The sequence below is a fragment of the Puma concolor genome, chromosome E3, assembly GCF_028749965.1.
Source record: "Puma concolor isolate L17-30 chromosome E3, mPumCon1.1.hap2, whole genome shotgun sequence".
Taxonomy (NCBI): domain Eukaryota; kingdom Metazoa; phylum Chordata; class Mammalia; order Carnivora; family Felidae; genus Puma; species Puma concolor.
The window spans coordinates 39168081-39194773 of record NC_141682.1 but is presented as its reverse complement, the minus strand read 5'-3'; the positions used below and the strand labels follow the sequence as shown (position 1 = coordinate 39194773).

The 26693-nt window shown below is 53.1% G+C and overlaps 1 protein-coding gene and 1 long non-coding RNA gene across 7 annotated transcripts in view; one reads left to right on the top strand and one right to left on the bottom strand.

Annotated features, from left to right (window-relative positions):
- Positions 1-273: 273 nt before the first annotated feature.
- Positions 274-26693, bottom strand: part of SRL (sarcalumenin) — a 47350-nt gene continuing 20930 nt past the window's right edge. For 2 of the 6 annotated variants that reach the window (XM_086692148.1, XM_086692146.1), the window contains exons 2-6: positions 10930-11031; positions 10057-10152; positions 5737-5853; positions 4780-5013; positions 274-3553 (exon numbers count right to left, since the gene is read on the bottom strand). In XM_086692148.1, the coding sequence (XP_086548274.1) occupies positions 2742-3553; positions 4780-5013; positions 5737-5853; positions 10057-10152; positions 10930-10999 (1329 nt within the window). In that variant the 5' untranslated portion in view covers positions 11000-11031 and the 3' untranslated portion in view covers positions 274-2741. Of the gene's footprint in view, positions 3554-4779; positions 5014-5736; positions 5854-10056; positions 10153-10929; positions 11032-12629; positions 13695-14820; positions 14840-26693 lie in introns of those variants that run through there. The other 4 variants (XM_086692145.1, XM_025916896.2, XM_086692144.1 and 1 more) reach the window with 4 other exon arrangements.
- LOC147573166 (uncharacterized) lies at positions 6131-8913 on the top strand. Its single transcript, XR_015245508.1, has 2 exons — positions 6131-7597; positions 7795-8913. It is a non-coding gene; the product is annotated as an uncharacterized LOC147573166 (long non-coding RNA).

Sequence of the window (26693 nt, the reverse complement as noted above, 5' to 3'; positions counted from 1 at the left end):
CGAAGCCTAATGTCAACTGTGGACTCTGGGTGACTAGGTTGGACAAATGTCCCACTCTGGGGGTGGGGGTTGCTAATGGGGGAGGCTGTGCGTGGGTGGAGGCCCCGGGACGGGGTGGGGGCGGGGGGTGTATCCCTACCCTCCTCTCAGTTTTGCTGTGAACCTGAAACTGCCTGAAAAACAATGAAGTCTTAATATGAACCCGATCCACTACTAGATAAGAGAGAGATAAAGAGAGCAAGCTGGTCGGAGGCGATCAGAAAGCACACGGCGTTACAGAGAGATTGGAACTTTATTGAGACTTCCTCCCTGATTAAATCAGAATGGAAAGAACCCTGGAAAGGTTCCACTTTGGAGAGAGACAGCAACTGTTCAGGCACAAATACTTAACAGATACTCCTCTTAGGGGAATCTCTGGATCCTAAATTTACCCCCAGTTCCCAACCCTTCCTCCCCACCCCAAAAGACAGTCAGAATCCTACTTGAAATCCACATCCACAGAGTGGGGACCAAACAGCCCTGACAGCCCAGGGGGACCAACTGACCAGCCTGCAGGCTGCATGGAGAAAAGGTGGGTCAACGAGTGAGCAGGGGAATGGGGGTAAGAAAAGGAAAATGGATGGGACGAAAAGAGAGAAGATCACACCAATCATGTCCCCCCCCCCAAAATACAGATGCCATATGAATGTATCAGCCTCCTTCCACCTGCTTCCCCAAAGCAATGGTGACATCAGCCGCCATGACAATGCCTGTACACTTCTGCCCTGTTCACGTCCTCAACTGCACTGAGAAAGACAGATATGCCGAGAGCAGCTCAAGGGCATCAGGAGCATTAGGAGCAAGAGGGGAAGGCAGACTGTGGGGAGGGTACATGACAGCGAGATAAGGCGAGTGGTCATTTGTAATGAGAAGAAGCGCAGCTTTTCAGGCCCTGCTCACCAGGCTCCTTGGATGCCCCGGCAGGGCCCTGTTTCTCTGCTTGGCTCTGTCCTTGGAAACAATGTCCTGGAGGTTTGGGGGGCCTCCGTTGTCCTGTGGAAGGTTCCAGGTCCTGCACAAAGCCAGAGAAGCAGCGTCCACTGCAGCATGCATCAGAACGTTAATAATCCTAAGCAGGTATTCCGAATTCTCCACACGGACCTAGTCTAATCACCCATGTGTTTCCACTGCCTCGCCCCCAGAGTGCTTCCTCTCTGCCTTCATCTTCACTCGCTTTCCTTCTGGTCCAAGGTGACTTCCTGGTCAGGGGGGGCCTGACCCAGGCCTCCTGGGGAAGTCCCCCGGATAGCTCGCTCCCAGGGGACGCTGGCTCACTAGGGCAGAAGGAGCCCCTCCGGGCAGCCCTGGGCAGGGTCTCCTGGATTTGTGCAAACTGGTCAGCCACCTGCTTTTTGTCAAAAGGCTCCTTCCCTCCATCCCCTGCCGCCCTCCGAGATGGCCGAGGTGGCACACCAGCCAGGCAGGACCCTCACGACACATTCCTTCTCCACGGCCTCTGGCGTCTGCGATCTCAGAATCTCTCTTGCACAATGCGGTACACACATATTCACACTCATTGGTTCTTGAAGGCCCTGGCTTCCCTGTGGCGCGTGGGTATCAGTATCAAGTTCAGGTGGAAAACCGCATGTCAAGCCTTGATTGCCGCCGACACGGAGTGGCTGGCGCCAGTTCTGAACTCGTGGAAATCGCTTGGAGTTTTGAATGTTGTGCATCAGGGCGTGGAGAAGAGGGGGAAGGAAAAGCCATGGCATGAAAATCAGGAGGGAACGACTCTTCTGCAGAGAAGTTGTGGAAACTGCCTCCTCCTACATTTGGGGGGTGGAGATGGGCGGCCCAGAGAAGACCCTGATGAAAAGGAGCAAGGTCTCCATCGTCCCCTCTGAAACCCAATGCCTTTGGGGTCTGAGTTTTCCAAGACATGCAATAGACAAAGACACACTGCAAACCGATTAACCCTCTGAGCCCTTCCAGTATTTTTACTGAAGTCACTTCCAAGAAGTAAATGACCTGAATCCACGGAACACTCGGCCTCCTGTCGGGGCTGATAAAGGAACCGAGATTCCCAGCTGGCCTAGAAGACTGCTTGGGAGAAATGGCATGGGGGAGGCAGAACCTTCTTCCAGCCTGGGGACTCCTGTTCTCTCTCAGCATTCTGGTATCCTAAACCATTCCCTCCCACCCCTCGAGGAAACAGGGAAGAGGGCCTGGGGATGGGGGTGGGGGGGGGATGGTGGAGGCTCAACACCCAGGTGGATTCAGACCCAAAAGACTGTCGCCTGTTGAAGTCAACCCAAGTTGAGGAGGCAGACGGGGGTTGGAGGACAAGCAGGAGACTGTGTGGAAGGAAGCTACAAGGGACCTGAGCCCTACAGAAACCAAGTCTTCTCTCTTTTCCCAGCTTATAGGGGAAAAAGGAATTTCAGCTGAGTTTAGCTTGACACTCATCACCTCAGTATACACTAGAATTTAGCTGCTCTCTGTCCTCTCTGATAAGACCCAGGAAAAGCCGGCGGGGCCTCACTCAGGCCCCTCACTGAAGCAACAAGACACTATAATTCACAGTTTCCTCTCCTCCCTCGACCCACACCCTCCCCCACCACTGGCCTCAACGAACTCCCAAATCTCCAACACGTAGTGATTCTCACCAGTGTGGCTCAAAGGGTTAATTAACCAGGACTTCTCAGACAGTTAGGACACAAGCTCAGCCACCAACAGGAACCCAAGAATGGCTACACGGCGATCTAGTGTTTCTTATAGCGATTCTTTGGGGTCTCGCCACACCCTGTTTTGTCACAGTTGAGAGCACTGGGATTCTTCCCCAGCCCCAGGCTTCCCAGGAGGCTGGGGAGCTCCTGTGTGATGGCCCGCTCAATCTTCTCCAGAAAACAGCCCCCCATGTAGGAGCACTGCTGAGACAACAGCTTGAAACTGGAGATGGGGTTGATGCCAAAGAAGTCCTTATAGGCCTCGCGGTTGGGAAGGTCAAACTTGCTGACATTGGTCTTTGCCAGGATGGTCTTGAAGATGTAGAATTTGTCAGGGTCTTCCACAATGTCCTTAAAGACCAGTTCTCCGTCACTGAAGAAGGTCATTTTGTCCTTGTAAGTCTGCAGATAGCGGTCCACCAGGAGGGCATGAATGCGGACCCGGATGGCATGCTGGCGGATGAAGGCGATCTTGTTCTCCAATCTGTTCTCGATCACCTGGTTCAGGTCTTCCAGGAGTGAGATCTCTTCCTTGAGGAACAGGTCCCGGTAGGTGTCGGGCTTGTAGTCTTGTGGCCAGAAGGAGCTGACGTAAACCCGAGGGGGCTCTGTGACGTTGATGAGCGGGGCCAAGCTCCAGAAGAGGGCCCCATAGACCCGCATGAGCATCTGTGTGGCCAGGTTGTCGGCCTTGTTCAGGATGATCCTTATCTGGGATTCGCGCCCCTTCAGCTGGCGGAAGAGCATCTCCAGCTCCAAACCCACATCCAGCTTGGTTGGGTCAAAGACAACAAAGATGAGGTCTGCCCTGTCGATGAACCACTGGCACACGTCGTTGAAGGGGTAACCTTGGGAGGGGGGAGCAAGAAGTCAAGCAGAGCAGGCTCACCCTAATCCCCCCACCCCACACCCCCCCCCTTCCAGAACCAAAGCATTGCCTGGGTTGAAGGAAGTCACGGCACTAGGGATATTCTAGGTCTCTGAAGACTGAAAGAATTAATTACGTATCTCCTGGGCCTTGTCAACCCTCAACCAAGGACAGCCTAAGACCAGGACTGGAATTTGAGCTCTGCCACTAGCCAGACCAGGGTAACAAATGCTTCTAGGCTTTAGCATTTTAGCTACAAAATGACAAGAAGAATAAGAATACTTAAGTTGATATAAAGATTATCATGTTATAAATAAAGCAAAGCACCTAACTAAAACTGCCTATGTCGTAGGAGGTGCTCGATATATTTTATTTAATTCCTTCAACTTCTTCTTTCCAAAATGGGGAGACCAGGAATACCTGTCTTTTAATTTTTCTACAACAATCAGCCAATAATGCATAAAATTATCTGATGCATAATAGAAGAATAAAGGTTAATTTACTATTATAATGATTAGTGATAATATTATTACTAGTAATAAAACAGCAATAAAACCAAAATGAGAGTTATAAACTGAGATCCACCATCTGGTCATACAGTCCTACAAATGCCCTGCTATGACTCATCTCATATGACTCAGCCCTGTGTCATGGCGATACTCGGTGGCCTGTGTTGTAACCCAGCGCCTGCTGGGCCCCAAGTGGCACTCCCCTCCCACTGGAAGGCAGGTAGAACTTTGGAAGGTCTGACACAGGCTTATGTGAAGCAGGCCTGTAAAGCAACACTGGACCAGGAAGAGTTTAAGGTCAGGTTCAAACCAGACCCAAGTTAGCCCGAGGTCAAGTACACCTGGACTGGGATCCAAGTAATCCAGGCCCTTGATCCCTCGGGAAAGTCTGAGCCTCCCCAAGACAGCTCAGCCCCAGCATGGACCTCAAGGAGCTACTTACAGAGATGACCAGCCCACCCTTTGGGAAAATATGGATTGCCTCCAAACTAATCAGCCCTCGGGGAGGTAAAAGAACATGGTACTCCACACCTAAGTGGGACCATGGTGACAACCAGAAGGGACTGGCAGCAAAGACTACACCCCTTGGTGTTGGACAATGCTGGCCACGCTTCCTCTCCCCCGTCTGCCTACCACCCACTGCCCAACAGCTTTCTAAGACAAAGTTCGCGCTGTTCAAACACAAGTGCCTAATTACCTCTTTCTTGCTGCTTGCGGTTCTCAATGATGCCTGGTGTATCCACAAAAGTGACCCGCTCCAGAAGTTTGTGGGGAACCTCGATGCCGATCAGCTTCTCCAGGAAATTCTGGCCAAATTTCTCAAGGGGGGAGAAGGACCGGGCGCTATCAGCAGCCATGACAATACCCTCGATGGTTTTCAGCTTGGGCCCGTGCATGAGGACCGTGAACTCAGAGGTGGTGGGCTCAGCACCTGCAAGCAAGGGCATGAGGTTAGTAGGAAGGCTGTCCTCTCTGGGAAAGAGACCCTACTACAAAGTAAGCGGGTAAGCAAGGGGTTCCAGGGAGGGTTTGCCATGAGAACTGGATACTACGTTTGCTAAGCAGGATACTATTTCTTTTTCCAATTGTGGTAAAATATACATAACACGACTTACCATGTGAACCATTTTCAGGTGGACAGTTCAGAGGCGTGAAATACATTCGTGGTGTTGTGCAGCCCTCATCACCATCCATCTCCCAAACTGGAAGTGTCCCCATTCGTTCCCCTCCCCCAGCCCCTGGTAACCTCTACTCTACCCTGTCTCTATGAATTGAGGACTCAAGGCATCTCATAAGTGGAATCACAGGATATTTGTCCTTTTGTGTCTGGCTTATTTCACTTAATATATAGTGTCCTCAAGATTCATGCATCTTGTAGCATGTTCCAGAAATGCATTCCTTCTTAAGACTGAATAATACTCCAAACTCCATTATATGGATAGCCCTTTTGTTTATGCATTCATCCATCGCAAGAGGTGGGTTGTTTCCACCTCTTGGCCATTGTGAAAAATGCTGCTGTGAACATGGACTGTAGCTGCTGGGTTCTTGGGTGTAATTCTCATGATTATATTGAAGACACATACGAATGTTTCCTAGTGCTTTTACACAGGACATTGAGATACCAACAAACACAAAAAAAATCTCTCACTATTACCTGTATAGAGCTGGTAGCGAGTGTTTTCCAACCCAAGGAGGTAGTTTATCATGGTGGATTTGCCAACGCTCCACGGTCCCAGGAACAGCACCATTGGCTTGGAAGTAATCTCCCCATCTGTAGGCAGCAGGAATTAGAAATGGAAGTGACTAGGGGCGCCTGGGTGGTGCAGTCGGTTAAGCGTCCGACTTCAACCAGGTCACGATCTCGCGGTCCGTGAGTTCGAGCCCCGCGTCAGGCTCTGGGCTGATGGCTCAGAGCCTGGAGCCTGTTTCCGATTCTGTGTCTCCCTCTCTCTCTGCCCCTCCCCCGTTCATGCTCTGTCTCTCTCTGTCCCAAAAATAAATAAATGTTGAAAAAAAAATTTAAAAAAAATTAAAAAAAAAAAAGAAATGGAAGTGACTAATGAAGTTTCTTCCTACGGGAGTGACACAGGGCATCACACAGCATCACACGGTCCATCTGAATGAGTTACAGATTTCCACATTGGACAAGACAGGGGGTGGCAATCGGCGGCTCGCCTCTCGCTATGTAAGTGCGATCACCCAGTTAAAACCAGAAGACACGATGCTGGCCTTACACAGATCCTTTGCACAGCGGCACCAGAAGCAGGAGCTAAGTGACATCAACAAATACTGACTCAGAGCTCACTCTGGGTGAGGCCTCCTGGTTTACATCTGGATTTACATCCCCTTCCTAAGAAGGGGAGAAAAGAGCTACCCCACGGCGAGGGGTTGAAACTCTGCTATCTGGATTGGTAACAGAAAAAACAGAGAGACAGGAAAGAGACTCACACGATCTTAGACAGCCTGGACGGGGGCCCCCTGACATCCTACCTCAGGCTCGGCCCAACACTGGGCTCAAGGCCAGTCTCAAATTAGCCTCTAGAGACCACGAAATATTTGCCAGGTCCCAAGACCAAGCACTGAGTAGGCAATTCTTGGGTTCTCGGCAGTGTCGGGAAGCACACACTGCCTGGGCCCTGCCAGCTGGGGTCCCTAGGAAGAGAAGGCAGATTCCTCCAGAGCTTCCAAAACCAGGGGGGCAGAAGGGATGTGGTCACTGGCCACTGCCTTGCAGCTCTCCACTCTTGCAGCTCATCTCTGAGCCACGGCACGGAGGGCCAGCCCTGCCTAGTTTATACCTCAAATTCTCCAGACCTCTTTGTCTCCCTGAGCCTGGCACAGAGGCCCCAAACGGTAGGAACTCTTTTTTTTTTTTTTCATTTATTTTTTTTTCTGTTTTGATGTACAGTATTTAATTTCTTGCTTCAAAAATCAGAAGTATGGGGCGCCTGGGTGGCTCAATTGGTTGGGCATCCAACTCTAGATTTTGGCTCAGGTCGTGATCCCGGCATTGGGCTCTGCACTGAGCGTGGAGCCTGCTTGGGATTCTCTCTCTCCCTCTGCCCCTCTCCCCTACTCACACACACACACCCTCTCTCTCTCTAAAAAAAAATTTTTTAATTAAAAAAAAAAAAAATCAGAAGTATACCTGTCCCCAATCTGCCTAGGCCATGACACCTGGCAGACAGGGCAGAGAGAGAGGGAGACACAGAATCTGAAGCAGGCTCCAGGATCTGAACTGTCAGCACAGACCCCGATGTGGGGTTTGAACCCACGAACCGTGAGATCATGACCTGAGTTGGAGTCAGACACTAACGGACTGAGCCACCCTGGTGCCCCACCTTTCAGGTATTTTAATGCATACGGAAGAAGCAATATTAGCAAATATCACATTCCTCTTTTTTTATATACAAACAGGAGTACAGTATTCCTCTTGTTCAGCACCTCGCTTCTTACTGTGCTGGTTTTCTTTCTGTAAGGTGAAACTAAGTCCCAGAAGACCACGACGGCATCTCGTAAGTGGCAGGCACATGTATAATTGCCTGAAATTGATACCATGGCCCTGCCCCATTCCTCCCTGCCTGCAAATACATGCTCACGTCTCTGGGTGTCAACCCCTGGCTTGAGGACAGGGAGGGAGAGGCAGGCTGAGGGGTGGCAGGAGTCCCCAGTTATAGCCACAGAGATCCTACACGAAGTGTCTTTTGCCCAGGCCCAGGAGTCAGAAAGGGAACTGGACCTTCCAGCTCCTGGCCGAGAGCCCAGGAGACCAAGCAGGCCCAGGAGACCCAGGCCCAGGAGACCAAGCAGCAGGCTCTCTGGGGGCTGCTGTTTCGGCTGTCTGCAGCAGGGGGCGTTACTGGCATCTGCAGGAGGCCACAGGTGAGACTCAGAGGCGGCCCCAAGGCACTGCGGTGGAGTCCCCAGCACTGGGGGAGGTGAGGAGAGAGAAGCCAAGCCCAGAAAGTGGCATCCGGAGCCCGGAACGCCCTCCCTGCAGAGCGCCCTGCCCCTGCCGCCCAGCAGCCTCCTGGGCCAAGCCGCCGGGTCTGGGACTGCGGGAGAAGTCAAGCGCAGAGGACAGGAGAGCCACGGGAGACTGCCACCTCACACAGCCCCTGTGAAGCCCGAGAGGATGGTCTGCTCTTAGGCTTGCAAGAGGCAGTCTGGGAGTCACGAAACAGCCTTCTCTCGGAGAAGAAGTAGACAGTCCCGGCTCCTGGTTCCAGCCGTGTGATCCTGGGTACCCAGCATCTCTCTGGGCACCAGGTCCCATTATTCCTGTTCCTGAAGCAGGAATAATGTACATCCTAAATACCCAACCCACTTTATAGCCATCAGGCACATCACATGAGATAATATGGCAACACCACTGTGAAAATTTTCAGAGGATTGACTCCCCAAAAGGGTGTGGCTGCAGGAGGACGAGAGCTCTCATACACCTTACTGTGGCCTCAGCCTGGCACCACCTAAGGCAACTTAGGGACAACTCTGAAAATGCTTAACTCGTGTTCCACTTTTTAAAATATTTCCCACAGATATATTTGCGTGGAATATGTAACGATTATAGTAGTGTTTATAACGTTTTTAAAAATGGCGGGGCACCTGGACGGTTCAGTCTATTGAGCGTCCGGCTCGATTTCGGCTCAGGTCATGATCTCAGGGTCGTGAGATCGAGCCCCGCGTAGAGCTCCGCACTAGACATGGAGCCCGCTTGAAATTCTCTCTTTCCTTCTTCCTCCCTCTGTACGCCCTGCTCACATTCTCTCTCCCTCAAAAAAGAAATTAAAAAGTAATAATTAAAAACAATAAAAATGGAACATGGCAAACACCCCGTGGTCCATCAGTAGAACAGTGCCCATCTTGTGTGGTGCGTGCAGAGGCTCAAGAATAAAGTGGGGCTGCACACACACGACTGTGTGATGTGATACCATCGTGTCAAACTAACAGAGAAGGACACACTTGTATGTGCTCGTGCACAGAGCAAATGTCTGGTCTGGAAGTATCTGTAGGAAACTGTAACAGTGGGAGTGTCTGCAAGTGAAGTGGAGAAACTAGAAATAAAGAAAGGGATTTTTGTTTTTCATATTTATTTATTTATTTATTTTTGAGAGGGGGGAGGAGCAGAGAGAGAGACAGAGGATCCCAAGCAGGCTCTGTGCTGACAGCAGACAGCGTGATGCGGGGCTCGAGCTCACAAACTGTGAGATGATGATCTGAGCTGAAAGTGGGACACTTAACCGACTAAGACACCCAGGTGCCCCAGAGATTTTTATTTTTCCATTTGTACTTGTTTTTCACTATTTGGTTATTCATTTTTTACGGGGACAAGTATACCTTGTGTTTATTGTTCTGAAAATCAATGTTTAAAAGAATCTAGGGGTGCCTGGGCGGCTCAGTCAGTTAAGCGACCGACTTCAGCTCAGGTCATGACCTCACAGTTCGAGGGTTCATGCCCCGTGTCGGGCTCTGTACGGTCAGCTCAGAGCTTGGAGCCTGCTGTGGATTCTGTCTCCCTCTCTCTCTGCCCTTCCCCCACTCATGCTCTATCTCTCTCTGTCTCTCAAAAATAAATAAACGTTAAAAAAAATTTTTTTTAAGAATCTAGACACAAGGAAAACCAACTGAAGAAGCCATAAGGAGAAGGGAAGGATTGCAGGCCAATTAGGGGGCTTAATACATGATCCCTTAGCAGTCAGGGAGCTGTCGTGGACCCTTCGGCAAGGGAGGGATGGAAACGGGCATCGCTGTCCTTGGAAACCACATCCGTGCCAATGAAGCGTGAATGCTTGCAAAAGAAGTGATCTCCACAAAACCCTGTGCAGGTTAGGGCGATCTTGCAGGGGAAGGATGATCTTGTGGCCAGGGCATCAGAGAATTCAGCAGAGTTCAGCTCCCCGTGGCCTCACACCCACCACTCACACAGCTCCAGAGGGCGTGGGGAGTGTGGATGGACATCAGACACGAGGGGTACCTGTGATCTCGTGCTGCCGAAGCTCGTTGTATTTGTAAGACTGCTCCAAGGGCTTGATGGACGAATGGTAGATCTTTCGAAGCCGCTGCAGCACCACTGGGAGCAGAGAAGGGTGAAGGGAGAGGGAGAAGGGAGAGGGTTCGGCTCACTCCCCAGGGCAGCTCCTCCCCAGGCTGGTGGGGAGCAGGGACCCCACTGGCAGCCTCACCATGCCATCTATTAGCATTCCTGGAGGGACCTGGTCCACATCCCAACCCTCAGAAATCTTTAACCAAAAGGCATTCACTTCCCACCCTCAGAACCTCCTGGAATTGTTTTAACCTAATCTTCTTCTCCCTCCAGGGCAAAACTGGGAGCCCACATGATGTGAGGCACAGAAGGAGAAGCTACGTCTAGAAAACCTGACCCTCCCCTCCCTCTGCTCCCGTCCAACCATGTGCCCTGTGCAAACCGTGGCTGCTCTGAGCCCCAGCTAGCTCATCAGTTAGTAGGAGGCAGTAAGCCCCACTGAAACTCTTAGGTTACTATGAGGATGAAATCCCAGAAATAAAAGAGCCTCAAAAACTGTCAAAATCACAAGCCTCCCCGGCCACAGCATGAAGACTGGCACAGGGCACCAGACGACAACACTGGGATCGGTCCCCTACCCTTGCAGTGGCCCCTCTGTGTGGATCACCTTTTCTCCTCCCTGCCAATCCACAGCCCCCACCCCAGCCTTGGATGCTGCTCTCAGAGCATCTTCCATGAAGCCCCCCATGTCCAGGGCTCTCAGGCCTGGGTAGCCGCTGGCCTCAGAGCCCAGCCCCTGAGGCTCTGCCTGGCCACTGGTTATGTAGCTGCCCAGCCCCAGCTCCAGATCCTTCCTCTGGTTACCAGAGTAATCATCAACAGGCTTGTCCTCATTCAGCATCAGAGTTTTCTCGATGTGGGAGCGGTCCCTCATCGGGACTTCTTCACTCACATCCTCCACCTCTTCTGGGGAGAGAAGCAGAGAGCAGAGTTAGGGCGAAGCTAGGAGCAGGGCTCTAAGCCCCTGGAAGACTGGAAAGGGCATAAGGAAGTGCTGCGGGAAGGCTCGCCAAGTTCAACTGAACAGGGTTCTGGCTCTAGGAAGGACTTTCCACAAATACTGACTGAGCACCGACCAAGGGTCAGGCACTGAGCTTCATGCTGGGGATGCGGTGGTGCCCAAAACAAAGCCCCTGCCCTAGGGGAGTTTTCCTGCGGTCCGATGGAGACACAGGGAGAAATCCTCTCGAAAGCTAAGGTAATAATTATAGTCTGTGATGTGGCTATGGCAGGAAAGAGCCCAGAAGCTGTGAGGGGCTAAGAAGGGTGCCTATGAGGTCTCAGAGGGGGCATTGGAAAACCTCCCCCAAGAGCCCAGGACTGAATTGGGTGAAGATGAGGACAGGAGACAGGAGTGGTTTATAGGAGTCTGCCTGTCACCCTAAGAGCACTGGAAGTCAGGGCTGGGCTCTAAGCGAATAACTGCCCTGATGAAATGAGAATTTTATCAGCCTCACACAGGCTTCGGTGGGGCATGGGCAGGAGCAGCTCTGCCTGGGAGTTCTGGGGGCGGGGGTGGGTAGGGGGCACCGTTGCTTCTTGCCCAAGCGGGAGATGCCCATGACTGCCTGCAGGCTCCCAGGGAGGGATGCCCATGCCATGGGCCTCTGATATCACAGCCTTTGTGCTGGGTGGGATGGACATGGGCGTGAGGGGCACAGGGAGACTGGTTCCACAAGGGAAGGGAGCAGAGAAGCATCCATGTGCCTCACGCAGCAGCTCGGGAGTGGGATTCTCCGCAGGGATCAGCCTGGGCAGCAGAGAGGGGAGGCAGGAAAAGCAGTGGGGGGGGTGGGGGGGTGGCGCCTGCTGGCTCAGGGAGTGTGCGAGCACCCGACAAGCAGCGTGGAAACTAAATCCCACAGGGCAAACTGTGGGGAAGCCATGCTGGAAAGCGAGGGCTGGGCCCCATGCCTCCACCCTGAAAGCCAGCTGGGCTCTCGTCCAGGCCAGCATCTTCCCATGCGACTTGTGGGCTGTGCTATGCCTCCCTCCCCTGCTCCCCACTCCCCATTATGAGTGGGGAGGCTGCTGCTTTTCCAGGTGAGCATCTGCATGACATCAGTGTCACCCCCAGCCTGAGATTTCTTATCACCATCCTGACCCTGGTCTCCGTTCACCCCACCGGACCTGGCCTAGCCTTCAAGGGGAGACCCCAGGGGGCTCCCAACCACACCCTACCTGCACCTCTCTCCACCAGCTTGCTGCGACAGGGCCTCAAATCCTGCCACTACATCACCTGTCCTTCAGGGGACCTGCACTGGTCCCCGTTTAAGTGCAGGGAGGCTCCTGAGGGCCCAACTCCCAAGTGACCAGGTTCCTTTGGCCCCTCCACTGTGCAGCCTCCCACTGGTCCCTCTGAACAGGGCTTAGTGGCTAAGGAGCAGCCCGTAGGTACCCGGTGGGCCAAGCCTCCATCCAGCAAACCCGGAGCTGACTGGGGGGTTCCCCTGTCGCGCCCCGTCCCACCACACATATGTCTGCCAATTCCGGGAACCCCCTACCCTGAGGCCCCTCACCAGGTTCCTCTGTCTCGTCCCCCTCAGGCCCTGTATTTGATTCCTCTGAGATCAGTTGGGTCCCCTCGTCCCCAGGGCTTGCGGTTGCTGCTGCTTCCTGGGGTTCCCCGGCTTCCTCCAGGGTGCCCCCTTCTTCTTGTTCTTCTTGTTCTTGTTCTTTTTCTTCCTCTTCTTCTTCTGAACTAGCCCCGTCACCACTGTCCTCCTCGGATTCTTCGGACACAGCGCCTTCTCCTTCCTCATCTCCGCTGTGGTCACCACTCTCCTCTTCAGAGGAGACATCCAGGCCCTCCTCAGTTAGCCCTGGTGCCTGGGCCTCAGGGCGCTGGGCCTCCTGGGTGCCCCCCGCCTCAAAGCTCTGTGCACTGCCGGTCTCCGAGGCCAGGGTGAAGGTGGGCTCCCCGTGGTCCTCGGCCCCCTCCTCAGTTTCTGCGTCCAGGTCCAAGGTTCCGTCTGGCACCTTTGGCTCCTGATCAGGCCCTGGACTGTCCTCCTGCTGTGTCTCTGGGGCATGGGCCTCCTTGACCTCTACGCCCCCCGAGCCTTCAAGCTGTGCGGTCCCTACTGCTGCCCCCTGCTCGGCGTGGTCGCCTACGACTTCTTTGGCCTCTTCAGGGACCATGCTACTCCCAGTCTGTCCTTCGGCCTCCCCAGAAACCCCCTCCTGTCCTGGGCCCTCTCCCAAACCCAGCTCTTCCTCAGGCCCATCCTCCCCTCCTGGTGGGCCTGCTTCTTCCTGCCCAGGCCCCGCAGGGTCCCCGGGGGCAGCTGACTTTGAGGCTGAGGCATTGGAGAGGCTGGCTTCGGGACCAGAGCCCGGGCCGGTGGCGGCGGCAGCAGCAGCAGCAGCGGGGGCCCCGGCGGCTGTCTGCTCCGAGCCCTCAGCCTCCCTGCCATCCGGGGAGTGAAGGAGCAGGGTCTTCTCTCGAGGGGCGGCCTCCGCATAAAGCGCCCTTTCCTTCTCCTCTAGAGTTGCATCTCCAGCAGAGAAATGATTCTCCAACAAATTGCCAACATCTTCTGTGCCACCCGAGGCGGAAACTTGCAGTTCTAAATGATTAGAACACCATTGGTCAGTTTCACGGGGTTGGCACTGACTCTGCTTCTCTAAAGACTCTAACGCAACCTAGCTCCTGTCCTCCAGGAGTGAGGCGGGGACCGGGGCCTGCGGCGACGCACCTTCCTGCTCTTCGTAACTGCCCTTGGAGGTGAGCAGAGTGAGTGTTTCTCTGCCTCCCTCCCAAGATGTGGAAGGCAGCTCTCACCACTGTCCACCCCTGGAGGAGTGAATGGCTGAGCCACCCTGAGGGCCCCACCCTGGCCCTGACTCTTCGAGCCTCCGCTGGGTCCCGATGGCTTCAGGGAGGGAAACTCAGATCCCTTCCAGGCCTTCCTCAACCTTGCAGCAGGCACGTGCAGCCAGGCTCACCAGGAGACCTTTCCAAGATAGGACAGATGCATGGACATTCCGCCCCTGTCAGTTCCTAGAGTCATTAACCAGCATGCTTTTTATACTGCTATCAGCAAAGGAGTGAAAACAGGTGTATGCGGGCCAGATCATCTTAGGTTACACGGCAAGTACTTAGGGGATTACTTGTGGCTCTCAGCCTTATTAAGTCACACATCCAACTCTGTCCCCTTCAGGGCAGGCATTTGCTGGCCTTGCTACCTTAGATTACAGGGGACGTGGCCCGAGGAGGAGGAGGAGATATCCAAAACAGGCAGGGCCAAGAGCTTCCCAGCAGCCTTAGCCAACCCCTTCCCGAGGGGACCCCTTCTAAGGACTGATGGCTTTACCAGGAGAGCTGAGGGCACAGAGGCAGCAGGAGAGAGGGAGGTAGGGGGCTTCTAAGTGTGGGAGACCTCTCTCAGGAGTAAAGTGTGATTCATGTGCAAAATGGGGTCAGAAGAAAGGACTGGGCCTATCCCTTCTGACCCCTCCCACTCAGGTCAGGACCTGTGTAAGAAAGGAGGCTCTGCAGGCATAGAGAGATGAAGGGCCACTGGCCCCTTGCCTTGGGGTAGCTGAGACAGCCCCAGGGCTCCCTTGACTCACAGAGATGCTTTCTGAAGGAAGCAGCATCCCACCTCTGCTGGGGACAGCCTGGTACTCCCATCTCTGCATCCCACAAAGAAAAGCCACTTCTTGGGGTCCCTCTTTTGCCTGAGTACCCACCCATCCTGTTTCCTGAAAGCTGGGGCAGTCTCCGGGGTCGAGGAACAAATATTCTCGCATTAATCCCCACAGTGGCAACCTGTTATCAAATTCAGAAGGAGGAAATTCAGACGCCTTTAATTATAAAGGAACCACTTACACTGATAGGACACTTTGACGTTCATGACCTCAGCCGACCTCCTCGATTACCATCTGGGGGACTGGACCCCAGAATTACCTACTCCTCATCCAGGCCTTCCACGCCAACTATGTTTAGGGGTGCACAGGAGAATCCCTTCGCACCCCTCCCTGCACATGCCTTCTCTCCGCTCCTGAACTATGGGAGCCAAGGCTTAATCCTCCCTGTGTTCCCCAAGCCTGGGACACTGCCTGGCCCACAGAAAGTGCTATGGAGAGGTCTGTGGTGACATCCGGGTACAATGAGAATTTCTTGTCCCTCAGAGAGGGAGAACTGGAGGTTACTCACTAAAATTTTCCTTCATTGCCTGCAGAATACCTATATGTCCTGATTCTTTGCTGCATCTCCGACCCCTTGACTCCCTGGAGAGAAATCTATGGTGGGAACTTGGTTTAACCCAAAGAGACTGACAGTCCTTCTCAGCAGCAAGGCACATGTAATATATTTCTTATGAGATACATGTGCACAATTATTCAGGGCGCCAGGCAATGCTTAAGCACTTTATATAAATAAAACATGAACTGATCTTACTCAATGTACTTAATGTCACTTGCTTCTGTAAGACAAGTCTTACGCTTATCCCCGTGTTACAGCTGAGAGGACTGAAATCTGAGACACTGAATGCTTTGCCCAACACGCAGCTGGTAACTGGCTGAGGCCGTTTAACCACAGAGCTTCAGAGGAGACTGCCTGGCCCTGGAGCAGGATACCGCGCCTCGGAGTGTGGTCCAGGCACCTGCAACACCGGCATCACCTGGGGGCTAGGGAGACATGCAGGCTCTGGGACCCTGGCCCAGACCCACTGAATCAGAATCTGCATTTTCACAAGATGCCCAGGCAATTGGTTTCCAGAAGCACGAGTCTACACCACCTGATAAAACTGCGTCTGAACCGGTGGTTCTGGGCACTGGCTGGACATTGGAATCACCCAGTTCTTGCGCCACTCCTCCTCTCTCCTCAGAAGTTCTGACTGAATTAGGATGTATCCCCAGCATCAGAACTTTAATAAAAAAATTTCTTGGTAATTCTAACATGCAGCCAAAGCTGCAAACCACTCATAAACCAAATAATCCTAAACCCAAGGCTTCTGCTCCTGGCCCTCCTGACTCGTGTGCCCACGGGGGGCTTCCAATTTGGATGAGTCACCCAAGGCTTGGCATGTGCCTTTGGAACAGCAGCAATCCAGGCTCCTCCTCTGGTGAATCCAGCCCTTTCCACGGGTCCCTTTTGCCTTCTACTGTTGATGATGATGATGGTGATGATGGTGTTGGTGATGATGATGGTGGGGACGGTGCTGGTGGTGATGGTGTTGGTGATGATGATGATGGTGGTGACAGTGATGATGGTGATGGTGGAGATAATGGTGATGATGGGGATGGTGGATGGAATATACTCTGGGTCTGACCACTTGAGGTGTTTCTAATATTCTCTAATAAATTTCTAATAAGTTTCTAATTTCTAATAAAACACCTTCTGTCCCTGGTAAGAGTAAAAGGGTTATGTAATCCCAAGGGAAATGAGGACCCCAGACTTTGGGGGCTTACCACGAACTTCATTCCACTCCTGGGACCCGGACAGGAATTCAAGTATGTGCGTGTGTGTATACACATTTATATCCACACCCTTCCTGGGTTTTATGATTTAATGCCAAGCCGTCACTGACCTGCTAAGCAATTTGGAGCAAAAGAGACCAAGGGTGATGCCTTCATGCCCTGTGACCTTCTTTTCCAGGCTAAAAATAACATCTCTGACAGAAAGTCCCTCCATGAAACAAGCTATGCCATCGGGCCCCCAGAGCCCAATCCCCAGGAAGCAGCTGTGCCATTGGGCCTGATCTCTCCTCTGGGAGGCAGTCAAAGGCTTCAAGAGCCTCTGATTAAATTCAGTGTAATTCCATGAAATCAAATCCAGTGTCTTCCCTTCCTCCCTGATCTCTCCAGCATCTAGCTGGAGCCCCCAATGGCCCCTGGAGGAGGTGGGGGAGGGCACAGAGGCCCCAGGATACCCTGAATGAGTTGAGAGCCTGGTAAGATGAGTCTTGGTCTACCCCAGGACACACAGTACTGTACTGTAGGTGCAGCTGCCAAGGCAGCCGCCCTGCCCCTGGACAGGCCCGGGTGCTTACGTCAGAGTACATGAATAGCAAGCCCCCAGCTCCACCCCAGAGATCACGGGAAGGCCCGCGTGCTGGACAGCCTGAGGCCCTAGCCCCACTCACACTCCGGGCAGAGCGTGGCATAAACCGGTTCTGCTTTCTCTCCCGACACCACCTCTGCCATCTTTGTGGTCAGTCTTTCGGTGGCTTGCCCCCTCCACAGTCCTAGCAGGGACCCCAGGCTCAATTCCTCTTTCTACTACCAACCAAACACTTGATTGTTCCCAGTTCCTAACCCTTCCCAAAGCACTTTCCACATGGACTCAAAACTGTGGAGTCACCAAGGGCCTTGCTGCGTCCAACTGCAGAGGGGGAAGCTCTGGCCAGGGAGCTTTAGAGACTTTCCCAAGGTCAAAGGTAGGGTTGGGACAGAGCCCAGGTTCATGGCCCTCAGTCTAGAGTTTGTCCTGCTCCCATGTAGCTTACAAACCATGTCCCATGAAAGCTAGAGTTCCACGGACTTGGTTAGGGGGTGCAGGAAGATAAAGGAACTGGGGTTCAGCCACCCCTTTACTTCCTGCCAGCAGCTCCTCTTGGGAGCTATTCAGTCCCACTGCCTAAGGAGGGGGGGTGACAGCCACTGCTTCTGCCTCTCTCGCCTTGTCCCTAAAATTTCCACTAGCCTCCTCTTGATCATTTTCCCCAACAGCCCAAGGATCCCCCACTGTGGCATCTGCTGACTTTGCTGACCATCGTGTGCCCAGCACGGAGCTGGGTGGTGTCTTTCCTTCACGCAGAACTTCACGCTTCCCAAAGGAGTTTCATGTTCTTCAAGCAGACACGGGAAAGTCCAGTTGTTTGCCCAACGAGCATTCCAGGGATGGGCTAGAACTCGGGCCAAGAAACAAAGCAGAGCTCCCGGGCCACATGCGGGTGGTATCCAAGAGCTGCAGGGCTTTCCAAGCACAGACGCCCAACCTCTGAGGTTTGGGTCAGCATGAATCTGCATGTTTCAGAAGGTGATTCTAACAAGCACTAACGTGTGACAACCCTCCGTGCCAGGCATCAGGGAGTCTGTTTTGAAGCTGAAGCCGGAGATCGGCAGGTCAGAACCCGAGATGCTGCTTAGTTGACCTGTTTTGAACCCACCTCGAGGTGCTGAATTTATTCAGTGCCTCCACGGAATAGAAGGTAAACTCAATCCCACCTGTCCAAGACTCCTCAGCACACATTTCTAAGGACTGGCCAAGGTTATCCTCCACGTCTTCTCATCCAACTGAAACTATTGAGTCCAAAGTCACACACAGGTAAAATACCTTTGACTGTCACTCATACACAATTATGCAGATGAGTCATCAGTAATAAAGCCCCAGGGGGACAATCACTTTCCAGTTCTAACCCTGGACACATCTGTACCCAGGAGTCAGGAATACCAGTCTTGCATCCAGACGGTTCCACGTCTTTCACCAGGCTGTCCTTCACCCCAACACTCAGACAGCTCATCGGCCGTGCCTCAAGTGCACCCTTCAGAAACGGAGTCAGAGCAGCACACCGACCCCTTCTGTGTCCTAGGTCTTGTCTCTGAACGCTCCTGGACGGGCCAATGGTCAGCAGCCTCTTTTGGTGTCTTTTAAGATTAGACATTTTTTTCTTGACCTTATTTACAGAGCAAACGCTCACCACTCAGGGCCCTTTGTTCCTTCGCTTCTTGGATGAGTCTTCAGACAGCCTTGCAGATGCCAACACTGAGAAGGACCCTAGAAGAAAGTGTCCACATCCTCCCAGAACCCTGAGGCCTTCTCTCTCGCCATTCTGTTAGCCTTTACCCCTTCTACCCCGGACAAGGGGACCAGGGTGCAGTGAGTGAGGCAGCCATCTTTGGAAGGTTTCTTTGGCCTCCTGGCCAAGCTCCTGAAGTCAAGGTTAATCCCACCAGGACAGCTAGTCCCTGGCTGGACTCTGGCCCCAAAACGATTCACCCAGGAGACAGGACACAATGACAAGGACACCATGGGACTGGGAGTCCAAAGGGACCCCCTCACAGACCAAGCCATTTGATTTCACTGTGATCCAGAGCCTGAAACTCTGAGGAGTGACTGCTCCAAGGTCACGGGTCTGGTTAAACCAATTAGCAGTGGGCTGGTTCTAGAAGCCAGAACTCCACCAACTCTGAGTCCATGGGCTTTCCCAGCACCAGGACACCAACTCCCAGAAAGGACAGGGGGTGAGCCAGCCTCAGGATAAGCAACTGTTCACTATACCCTCTTCCTTTTCCCTTTAAAAAGGATTAAGACTTCAAGACCATTGCTTTTAACCCACAAAGTCCAGAGAATTGACAGAAGCACTCCATCCCCCTTCCCCATCCTTAATTCCTGGGAATTCTTGCTTCGGGGGGTACAGAGAGAAATCAGCCACAATCCCACAACCATTCTTGTTGCTGATGCCCAGAGGATTCATGGATGTGGATGAGCACTCACATTTGAAAGGCAAATGAGTTTGGAAGAAGTAAACCATCAAAGTCCTAACCCTTCAGTGTGACTTAATTACCAACAGGATACCCTGTGGAAAATCCAGTTTTCCCAGAGATCAGCCCTTCCTGAAGTGAACAGAAATCCTTGTAGGAGTCATTGGACTATACTTCCTCCATTCAGAGGGACTGAGCTGGGCAGGAGAGGGAAGGAAGGAGGGAGAGATGGAGGCTGGATCCTGAGACAGGTGGCTGGCTTCCTCCACCCCCCACCTCCCCACCCAATGACATGGAATCCCCCTGCAATCCGGAGGCTGGCCTCTGGGAGGGCTATGGCTGGACTTCTGGTCACCAGGCATGGAGACACCCGCTAAGAGCCAAAGCAATGTGGCTCCCCAAGGTCACAGTCAGACGGATGCCTTGAGATCAGATCAGAACCACCAGAGGCTTGGATGTGGGGGTAACAATGACATCAGACCCACCTCAACCCCAAGGCGGGGGGGAAGTGAGGGGAAGTCTGCTTAATTCTCAAGCTTGGAAAATGGACGTGATGCCTTCCCAACCTGGACCAGAACCACATCTCGGGGCTTCCCTTTGCCAGGAGACCCAGAGCCAGACTGGTCTCTGAATGTGGTCAGAAGTCAGGACAGCTCTTCAGTGTCTCACTAACCAGCAGTGTGACCTTGCTCCTCAACACCTCCCCCTGTCCCCGCACCAGCTCCACTGGTCCATAAAATGCAGGTAATACTACCTCCTTTGCCAACCCTTTCAAAGTATTTTAAGCATCAGATAACGTTTAAAAGCATTCTACAATGTTAGATATAATAAAGCTCATTTCCTAGAAGAACAAAGATGCCAGGCCAAATCCCAAGTTCGCTGAGTGGGCCAAAACAGAACAAGCTTTGGACGGGAGCCAAGCTGGCTCACCTTCACTCTAATCCTTCCTACCCGCTGTTTCGGTGGGGGGGTGGGGGGTAGGTCAGTGGTCTTTCTGCCCGGGGCTCTTTATCCCCTTTATGCGGCCAGAAGCAGCCTGGACAAGGAGTTGTGGGCGTGTTGGGGGTAGCCTGACTCTTTCCATAAGGTTCCAGCTGGCCCGGGGACAGGAATGGGCCTCAGCTGTCAACACTCCTGGAGTCCAGATCTCGCCCTGCTGAGCCCCACGTTGACTCCTGTGATGACCGACCTCCACTTCCAGTCAGCCCTGACTCACCCAGAAACTTCTTTCTTTTTTCTAATGTTTATTTATTTTTGAGAGAGAGACAGAGTGGGAGGGAGGAAGGGAGGGGCAGAGAGAGAGAGGGAGACACAGAATCTGAAGCAGGCTGAGCTGTCAGCACAGAGCCCGATGCGGAGCCGAAACTCATGAACTGTAAGATCATGACCTGAGCCGAAGTCAGACACTTAACTGACTGAGCCACCCTGGCGCCCCTCACCCAGAAACTTCTGAAGGCATGCATAGCTTCCTCTCTCTCCCCTGCCTCCCAGATCCCTTTGCCCCACCACTGAAGGAGTGACCCCACACGTCGCCCCCAGCACAAATGCACGCTCAGGGGGTGCCGAAGCCCACTCTGTGTGCTGTGTGTGAGGACAGGTGAGAGGCGCTGTCTGCAGGAGGAGCAACTAAGGGCCCTTCCTTCTCAGTTCTCAGAAGCGGCAACACAACCAGAGAGGCCACCACCGTGACAGACCGCCCTCGTCGTCCTTGGAATAAGCGAGCACAGGGCGATAAGCCCTTTAGAAATGACTCAGGCCTTGAGAAAGTAGCTTTGACTGCACCACAGAGACAGAGAGAGAGAATGGCACTCGGCTTGTCCCACTCAGCTGAAATCAGAGCTAATGTTTTCACAGCTTTGAAGGGTCTGCACGACCACAGGCGGCCCCAATGACAGAGCCAGGCCTGCCCCACACCTGCTTGGCAGTGAGGTGTCCTGAGCAGATCTTACCTCCAGCCATCAGAAGACCGAGAAGCTGTTTCCCCCCAAGTCTGCTCAGGGAAGGTTATGGAGGAAGGTCAAACCAAGGGCAGAGGCTAGAGCAGCAATAACGAATATTGTGCCCCGTGAGTTGCCCTGCATACTCCGGCCCATAGACCCTTCCCGCAAAACCGCTATCCAGACAAGATGCCAGATCTCTCCAGCTTCTCTCCCAGAGGACTTTACCAAGTTCACAGCACATGCGCTCCACTCCTGGGTCCTTACGTTGGTGGCGCCAAACCTCATTCTTGTTTTGATTATTTTCACGTTAGAGATTTGCAGTGCTGAAGAAACCTTGGAAATTAACTAGCCCAATCCATCCATTTCACAGCAGAGGTGACTGAGGCACAGAGAGCTAAAAGAGCCAGCTGGAAGCCGCCTAATGAGCAAAAGCTGGACTTAAACCAAGGTCTCTGTACCCCTCGCCCTGGTCTTTCACGTGGGGTTCCACCCAGCTACGACTTTCTTCACTCCTTGACGTTTCTAATGCATTATGCCCACGTCTTGCCCTTGCCCCGAGACCCAGCATTCCTGGGATCGCTCATTCATTCCCCCTCATTGCTCCTATAAGGCATGGCCTCCCAGTGAGTACCAGCTGAGGACTCTGACGTCAGGCTGGGTCCCAGAGCACAGATCTCGATGGAGACCTTGGGAAGGACTGGGGTAAGGTTCAAGCTCCTGGAGGCCATCTGCACCCAGCCCAGGCCTGTGTTTCCCATCACTCTGGGTGCTCTGGTATCATGGTAGGGTGGGGGTAGGGGATGCAGGGAGGGATTCACTGTCCCCATCATCGGGGGACAAAGGTCAGCTGGTTCCACGAAAGTTACATGAGATCAACTCTTAGTTTCTGAGTTCAGGACTGCAGAGGCCAAACAACCCCAACGAGAAGAGGCTTCCAGAGTCTGGGTCACAAGGGAAAAGGAAGAAGACTTCTCCCCTCTCCATGAACGGTACAAACTCCCAAAGCCTCTAGAGCAAAGCCATCCATTACCCTCAGTTAGGACTTCAGAGCTTGGAATGCCACAGGCAAAGAATATCCAGGCCGATCTATGGTAGGATGTTCTAGAAATCCTATGTCTCCCCTGGGAGCAGGCTTGCCGGTTTGTATCCCCAAGTGTCCTAGCCCACTGACCCTCAGACACGTGGGCCACATTCTCCCGGTGAGGGGTGGCTCTCTCCCTCCCAAAGGGCCCCCCTCTCTGGAAATCCCCACCCCTAGGGAGAAATCCTTTTAGGCAGTTAAACCCCCAAGGAAGCTTCTTGCTGGAGTTAGTGTCGCCAAGGGTCTGGGTTCTCGTCTCTTCAAACACTGAGAGCAAATGAGGCTCTTGCTACCCAGACCTTTCTTTTCCTTCGGCAGCCTGGTGACCAGGCAGGTCAGGGTGAGCACTCTTCTGGTTCCCACGGGGCTCCCCTGGGGAGAGGAAGGTTAAAGCCAAGGGCAGGCCGGAGGGCGGGGCAAGAGCAAGTGAACATTCCGCACTCACTGTCCCTGGGATGACCCTTCCTGATCAACACCAAGGGCCCCACGCAGCCTCTGCCAGGCCACATCGAGGAGCTCCAGCCAGTGGCCTGCCTGCCGGCCGGCCACACACAATAAGCAACACCCCCCCCCCCCCCCCCCGCCCATCCCTGCCCCAAAGCCTGAGCCTGCTCTGGTATCATTTCCCACGGCTGCTATAACAAAGCACCACAACCTGGGCAGCTTAAAGCAGCAGGAATGTTTCGATTCCTGGTCAGGGAAGCCTTTCGAATCACTATGTTGTATACCTGAAACTAATAAAACACTGGAAGGAAAGAAGGAAGGGAGGAAGGGAGGGAGGGGAAGAGAGAGACATAAATGTATTATTATCTCTCCATTCTGGAGGCCAGAAGTCCAAACTCAGGGTGTCTGCAGGGCCGTGCTCCTACCAAAGGTGCTCAGGGAGGCTCCTTCCTGCCTCTTCTGCTTCTGCTGGTTCCCAGCAGTCCCTGGCCTATCCACATGTGTCTCCCATGTCTATCTCGGTGGCCCATGGCCTTCTCCCTGTGTCTCTATTCTGCATCTCTCCTCCTCCACTTCAAAGGGCACCCAGTCAGGCTAACTAACCACATCTGCAAGGAACCGATTTCCAAATAAGGCCACACTTGGAGGCATGGGGGGGAGGGGTATGGGGAGGGGGTTAGGATTTCAACATACCTTTTGAGAACCAACCCATAAGAGGTCACACCACTACCTGCTTCTCAGCAGGTCCGGCCTCACCTGTTCCCTCTTACCAGCCTACGTCCCGCTGCCTCTATGACATCTTCCAGTTCTCACCTCTCCAAGCCACCTGGGTGGTCCCCTCACTGACCTCAGCTGACTCAGTGTCCATGACTGTCCATACTGAGCCACGTGATGCAACTCTGTCCCATGTGGCTGTGACCTTCGGGGGGGCAGGGGTGCGTGTGTCCAATCTTCCCTCTTAGGCTGTCACTGACTCTGGCTGGTGCACCTGTGGCCCCAAAGCCTCTTCGTGTCCCCACAGTGCCTAAGAAAGCCATGAGCTCCAGGACTCAAACAATGAACACCTGCAGAATTCTCTAAGAAACCGCATTCAGCCCTCGTGCATTTCCAACCAGTATCCTCCCTGCCAGACTCACTGTCGCCCACTCCCCACTGCCTGGACCTAGCTAATTCCAGCTCACACATCAGACCTCAGCTTTGAAGCCCATCCCTGGGAGGCCTCCTGGGGCCTCCCAGTACTGAGATGCTTCTGCTCTGTGTTCCCATAGCACTCCCTGTGGCAGCCTTTAACTCGTGTCCCCATGGAAGAGAAGTCCCCTGAGGCCAAGGCCTGCAGTGTTTCCCCAGTGGGATCACAGGGGTCCAGCACGGGGCCTGGCAGCACAGCAAATGTCTGTTGGATGCCCTGAGAGCACCAGAGAGTAGTGAGCCTCTTTCCTGGGTCAGCCCTTCTCAAGGCGTGGCTCAAGGCCATTTGCAAAAAGGATGAGAGAAGAGCTTAGTTAGAAGTTCCATTCTGGGTGCCTGGGTGGCTCAGTCGGTTAAACGTCCGGCTTCGGCTCAGGTCACGATCTCGAGGTTCATGGGTTCGAGCCCTGCATTGGGCTCTGTGCTGACAGCCTGGAGCCTGCTTCTGATTCTGTCTCCCTCTCTCTCGGCCACACCCCAGCTTGTGCTCTGTCTCTGTCTCTCAAAAATGAATAAAACATATAAAAATTAAAAAAAAAGTTCCATTCCTGGGCCATTCCTCAAAGCCACTGAATTGCACTCAGCGAGGGGGGGGGGGGGTGTTGCAAGGCTGATGCTTATCAGCTGTGGGGACATTACGGGTCTGGGGTCTAACTGGCCTTGCTACCCTGCCAGGGGATATTCCCAGGAGAAGAGCACAAAGAAGCAGATGTGGCTGGTGATGGGAGGCTCTCACAGAACCTGCCTGAGGAATGGAAGCCTGGTGGTTGAAAACAGCTGCCCAGCTCAGGGAGCAGCCCTGGGACCCCTGGGACCCTCAGGGAGGGAAGAGAAAGAGAGAAGGACAGAGTTAGGGGCCAAATTTGCTCTCCTAATCAGCAGTGGAAACGTGAGCCTCTGTCTCAACTCCTCTGTGCCTGTTTCATCAATAATAAAACGGAAAAGGGGCGCCTGGGTGGCTTAGTCGGTTAAGCGGCCGACTTCAGCTCAGGTCATGATCTCTCGGCCTATGAGTTTGAGCCCCACATCTGGCTCTGTGCTGACAGCTCAGGGTCTGGAGCCCACTTCAGATTCTGTGCCTCCCTCTCTCTCTGCACCTCCCTGCTCGTACTCTGTGTATCTCTCTCTCTCTCAAAAATAAACATTGGGGCGCCTGGGTGGCTCAGTAGGTTAAGCATCTGACATCGGCTCAGGTCATAATCTCACAGCTTGTGAGTTCGAGCCCTGCATCCGGCTCTGTGCTGATAGCTCAGACCCTGGAACCTGCTTCAAATTCTGTGGCTCCCTCTCTCTCTGCTCCTTCCCTGCTCGAGATATGGTTGCACATATCTGTGAAAACGCTAAAAACTACTGAGTTGCACACTTTAAATGGACACATTATATGTATTTGAATTATGTCTCAATAAAGCTATCTTTTTTTAAAAAAACCTGTTGTCTACCTTCCAAATCTATCCTCGGCCTAACCATTTCTCCCACCCCTAGCTTGACATCTCTCACCTGGGTTGTGAAACTGCTCCTCCCTGAGCGCCAGGCCCTCTGTTCCCCACACGTGCTCCCTCTCTGCACATGCTCCGGCGGCCCCCTCCTCCACACAGGCTTGCTTTCTATGAGCAAGCGCACCGGGCCTCCGTGCTCTCTGCTGGGAATGCCCTCCCCACACAGCTGCCCAGCTCCCCTACATCTTGGCTCCTTGTCACTATTTCTGCAAGGCCTTCTCCCACCACCCTGGTGACACTGTCTCCCAACTAGTCTTCCCCTCTCCCCAACCTAATCTTTTTCTCCACTGCACCTATAATTGTCCAATAAACTAAATAACTTACTTATTTGGTTTCCTCGTCAGAGATTTTGTTTCCCAGTGCCTTGAACAGACTTTGGATGGGTGGATGGATGGATGGATGGATGGATAATGGATGGACAGGTGGATGATGGATGGATGGATGGATGGATGGATGGATGATGGTAGCAAAATATAAGGCCTTCCCTCAACTCAGTGGCAGAGAGTTCCAGAAGAGAGGAGATTTGAGACTGGGATTCATAACCACAGAAGTACCCATGGGTTAAGTCATTTAAGCAGCCCAGGCCTATTTTTTTCTTTTGTTTTTTATTTTTTCTTTCTGTTTGTGATCAAAGGGTCCTAGGAGTAGTTGCCTTATCAGCTCAAAAGGTTACTGTGATAACCATGAACTTCATTCCTGAATTTAAGACCCTCCCCTTAAGCACACAGCATCTAACTGGAGGGACAAGCCAGACAGAGGACAGCAAGGAATGCCAGGGTAGGTGCGGTCAGCTTTTCTAGAAAGGCTAGCAGACAGTGGAGTCCTGTCCCCAACCCTGCTCTCCTCCAGAACCAGGACAAAGCAGAGACAGGGCAGTAGAGCCACATCCACCAGTTTCCAGAGCTGCCCTGACACCCCAGACTCGGGGTCAGGGACCCCCTAAGTCTGCCACGAGGACACCCACATGTCCGTCCTTACAGCTGGGCG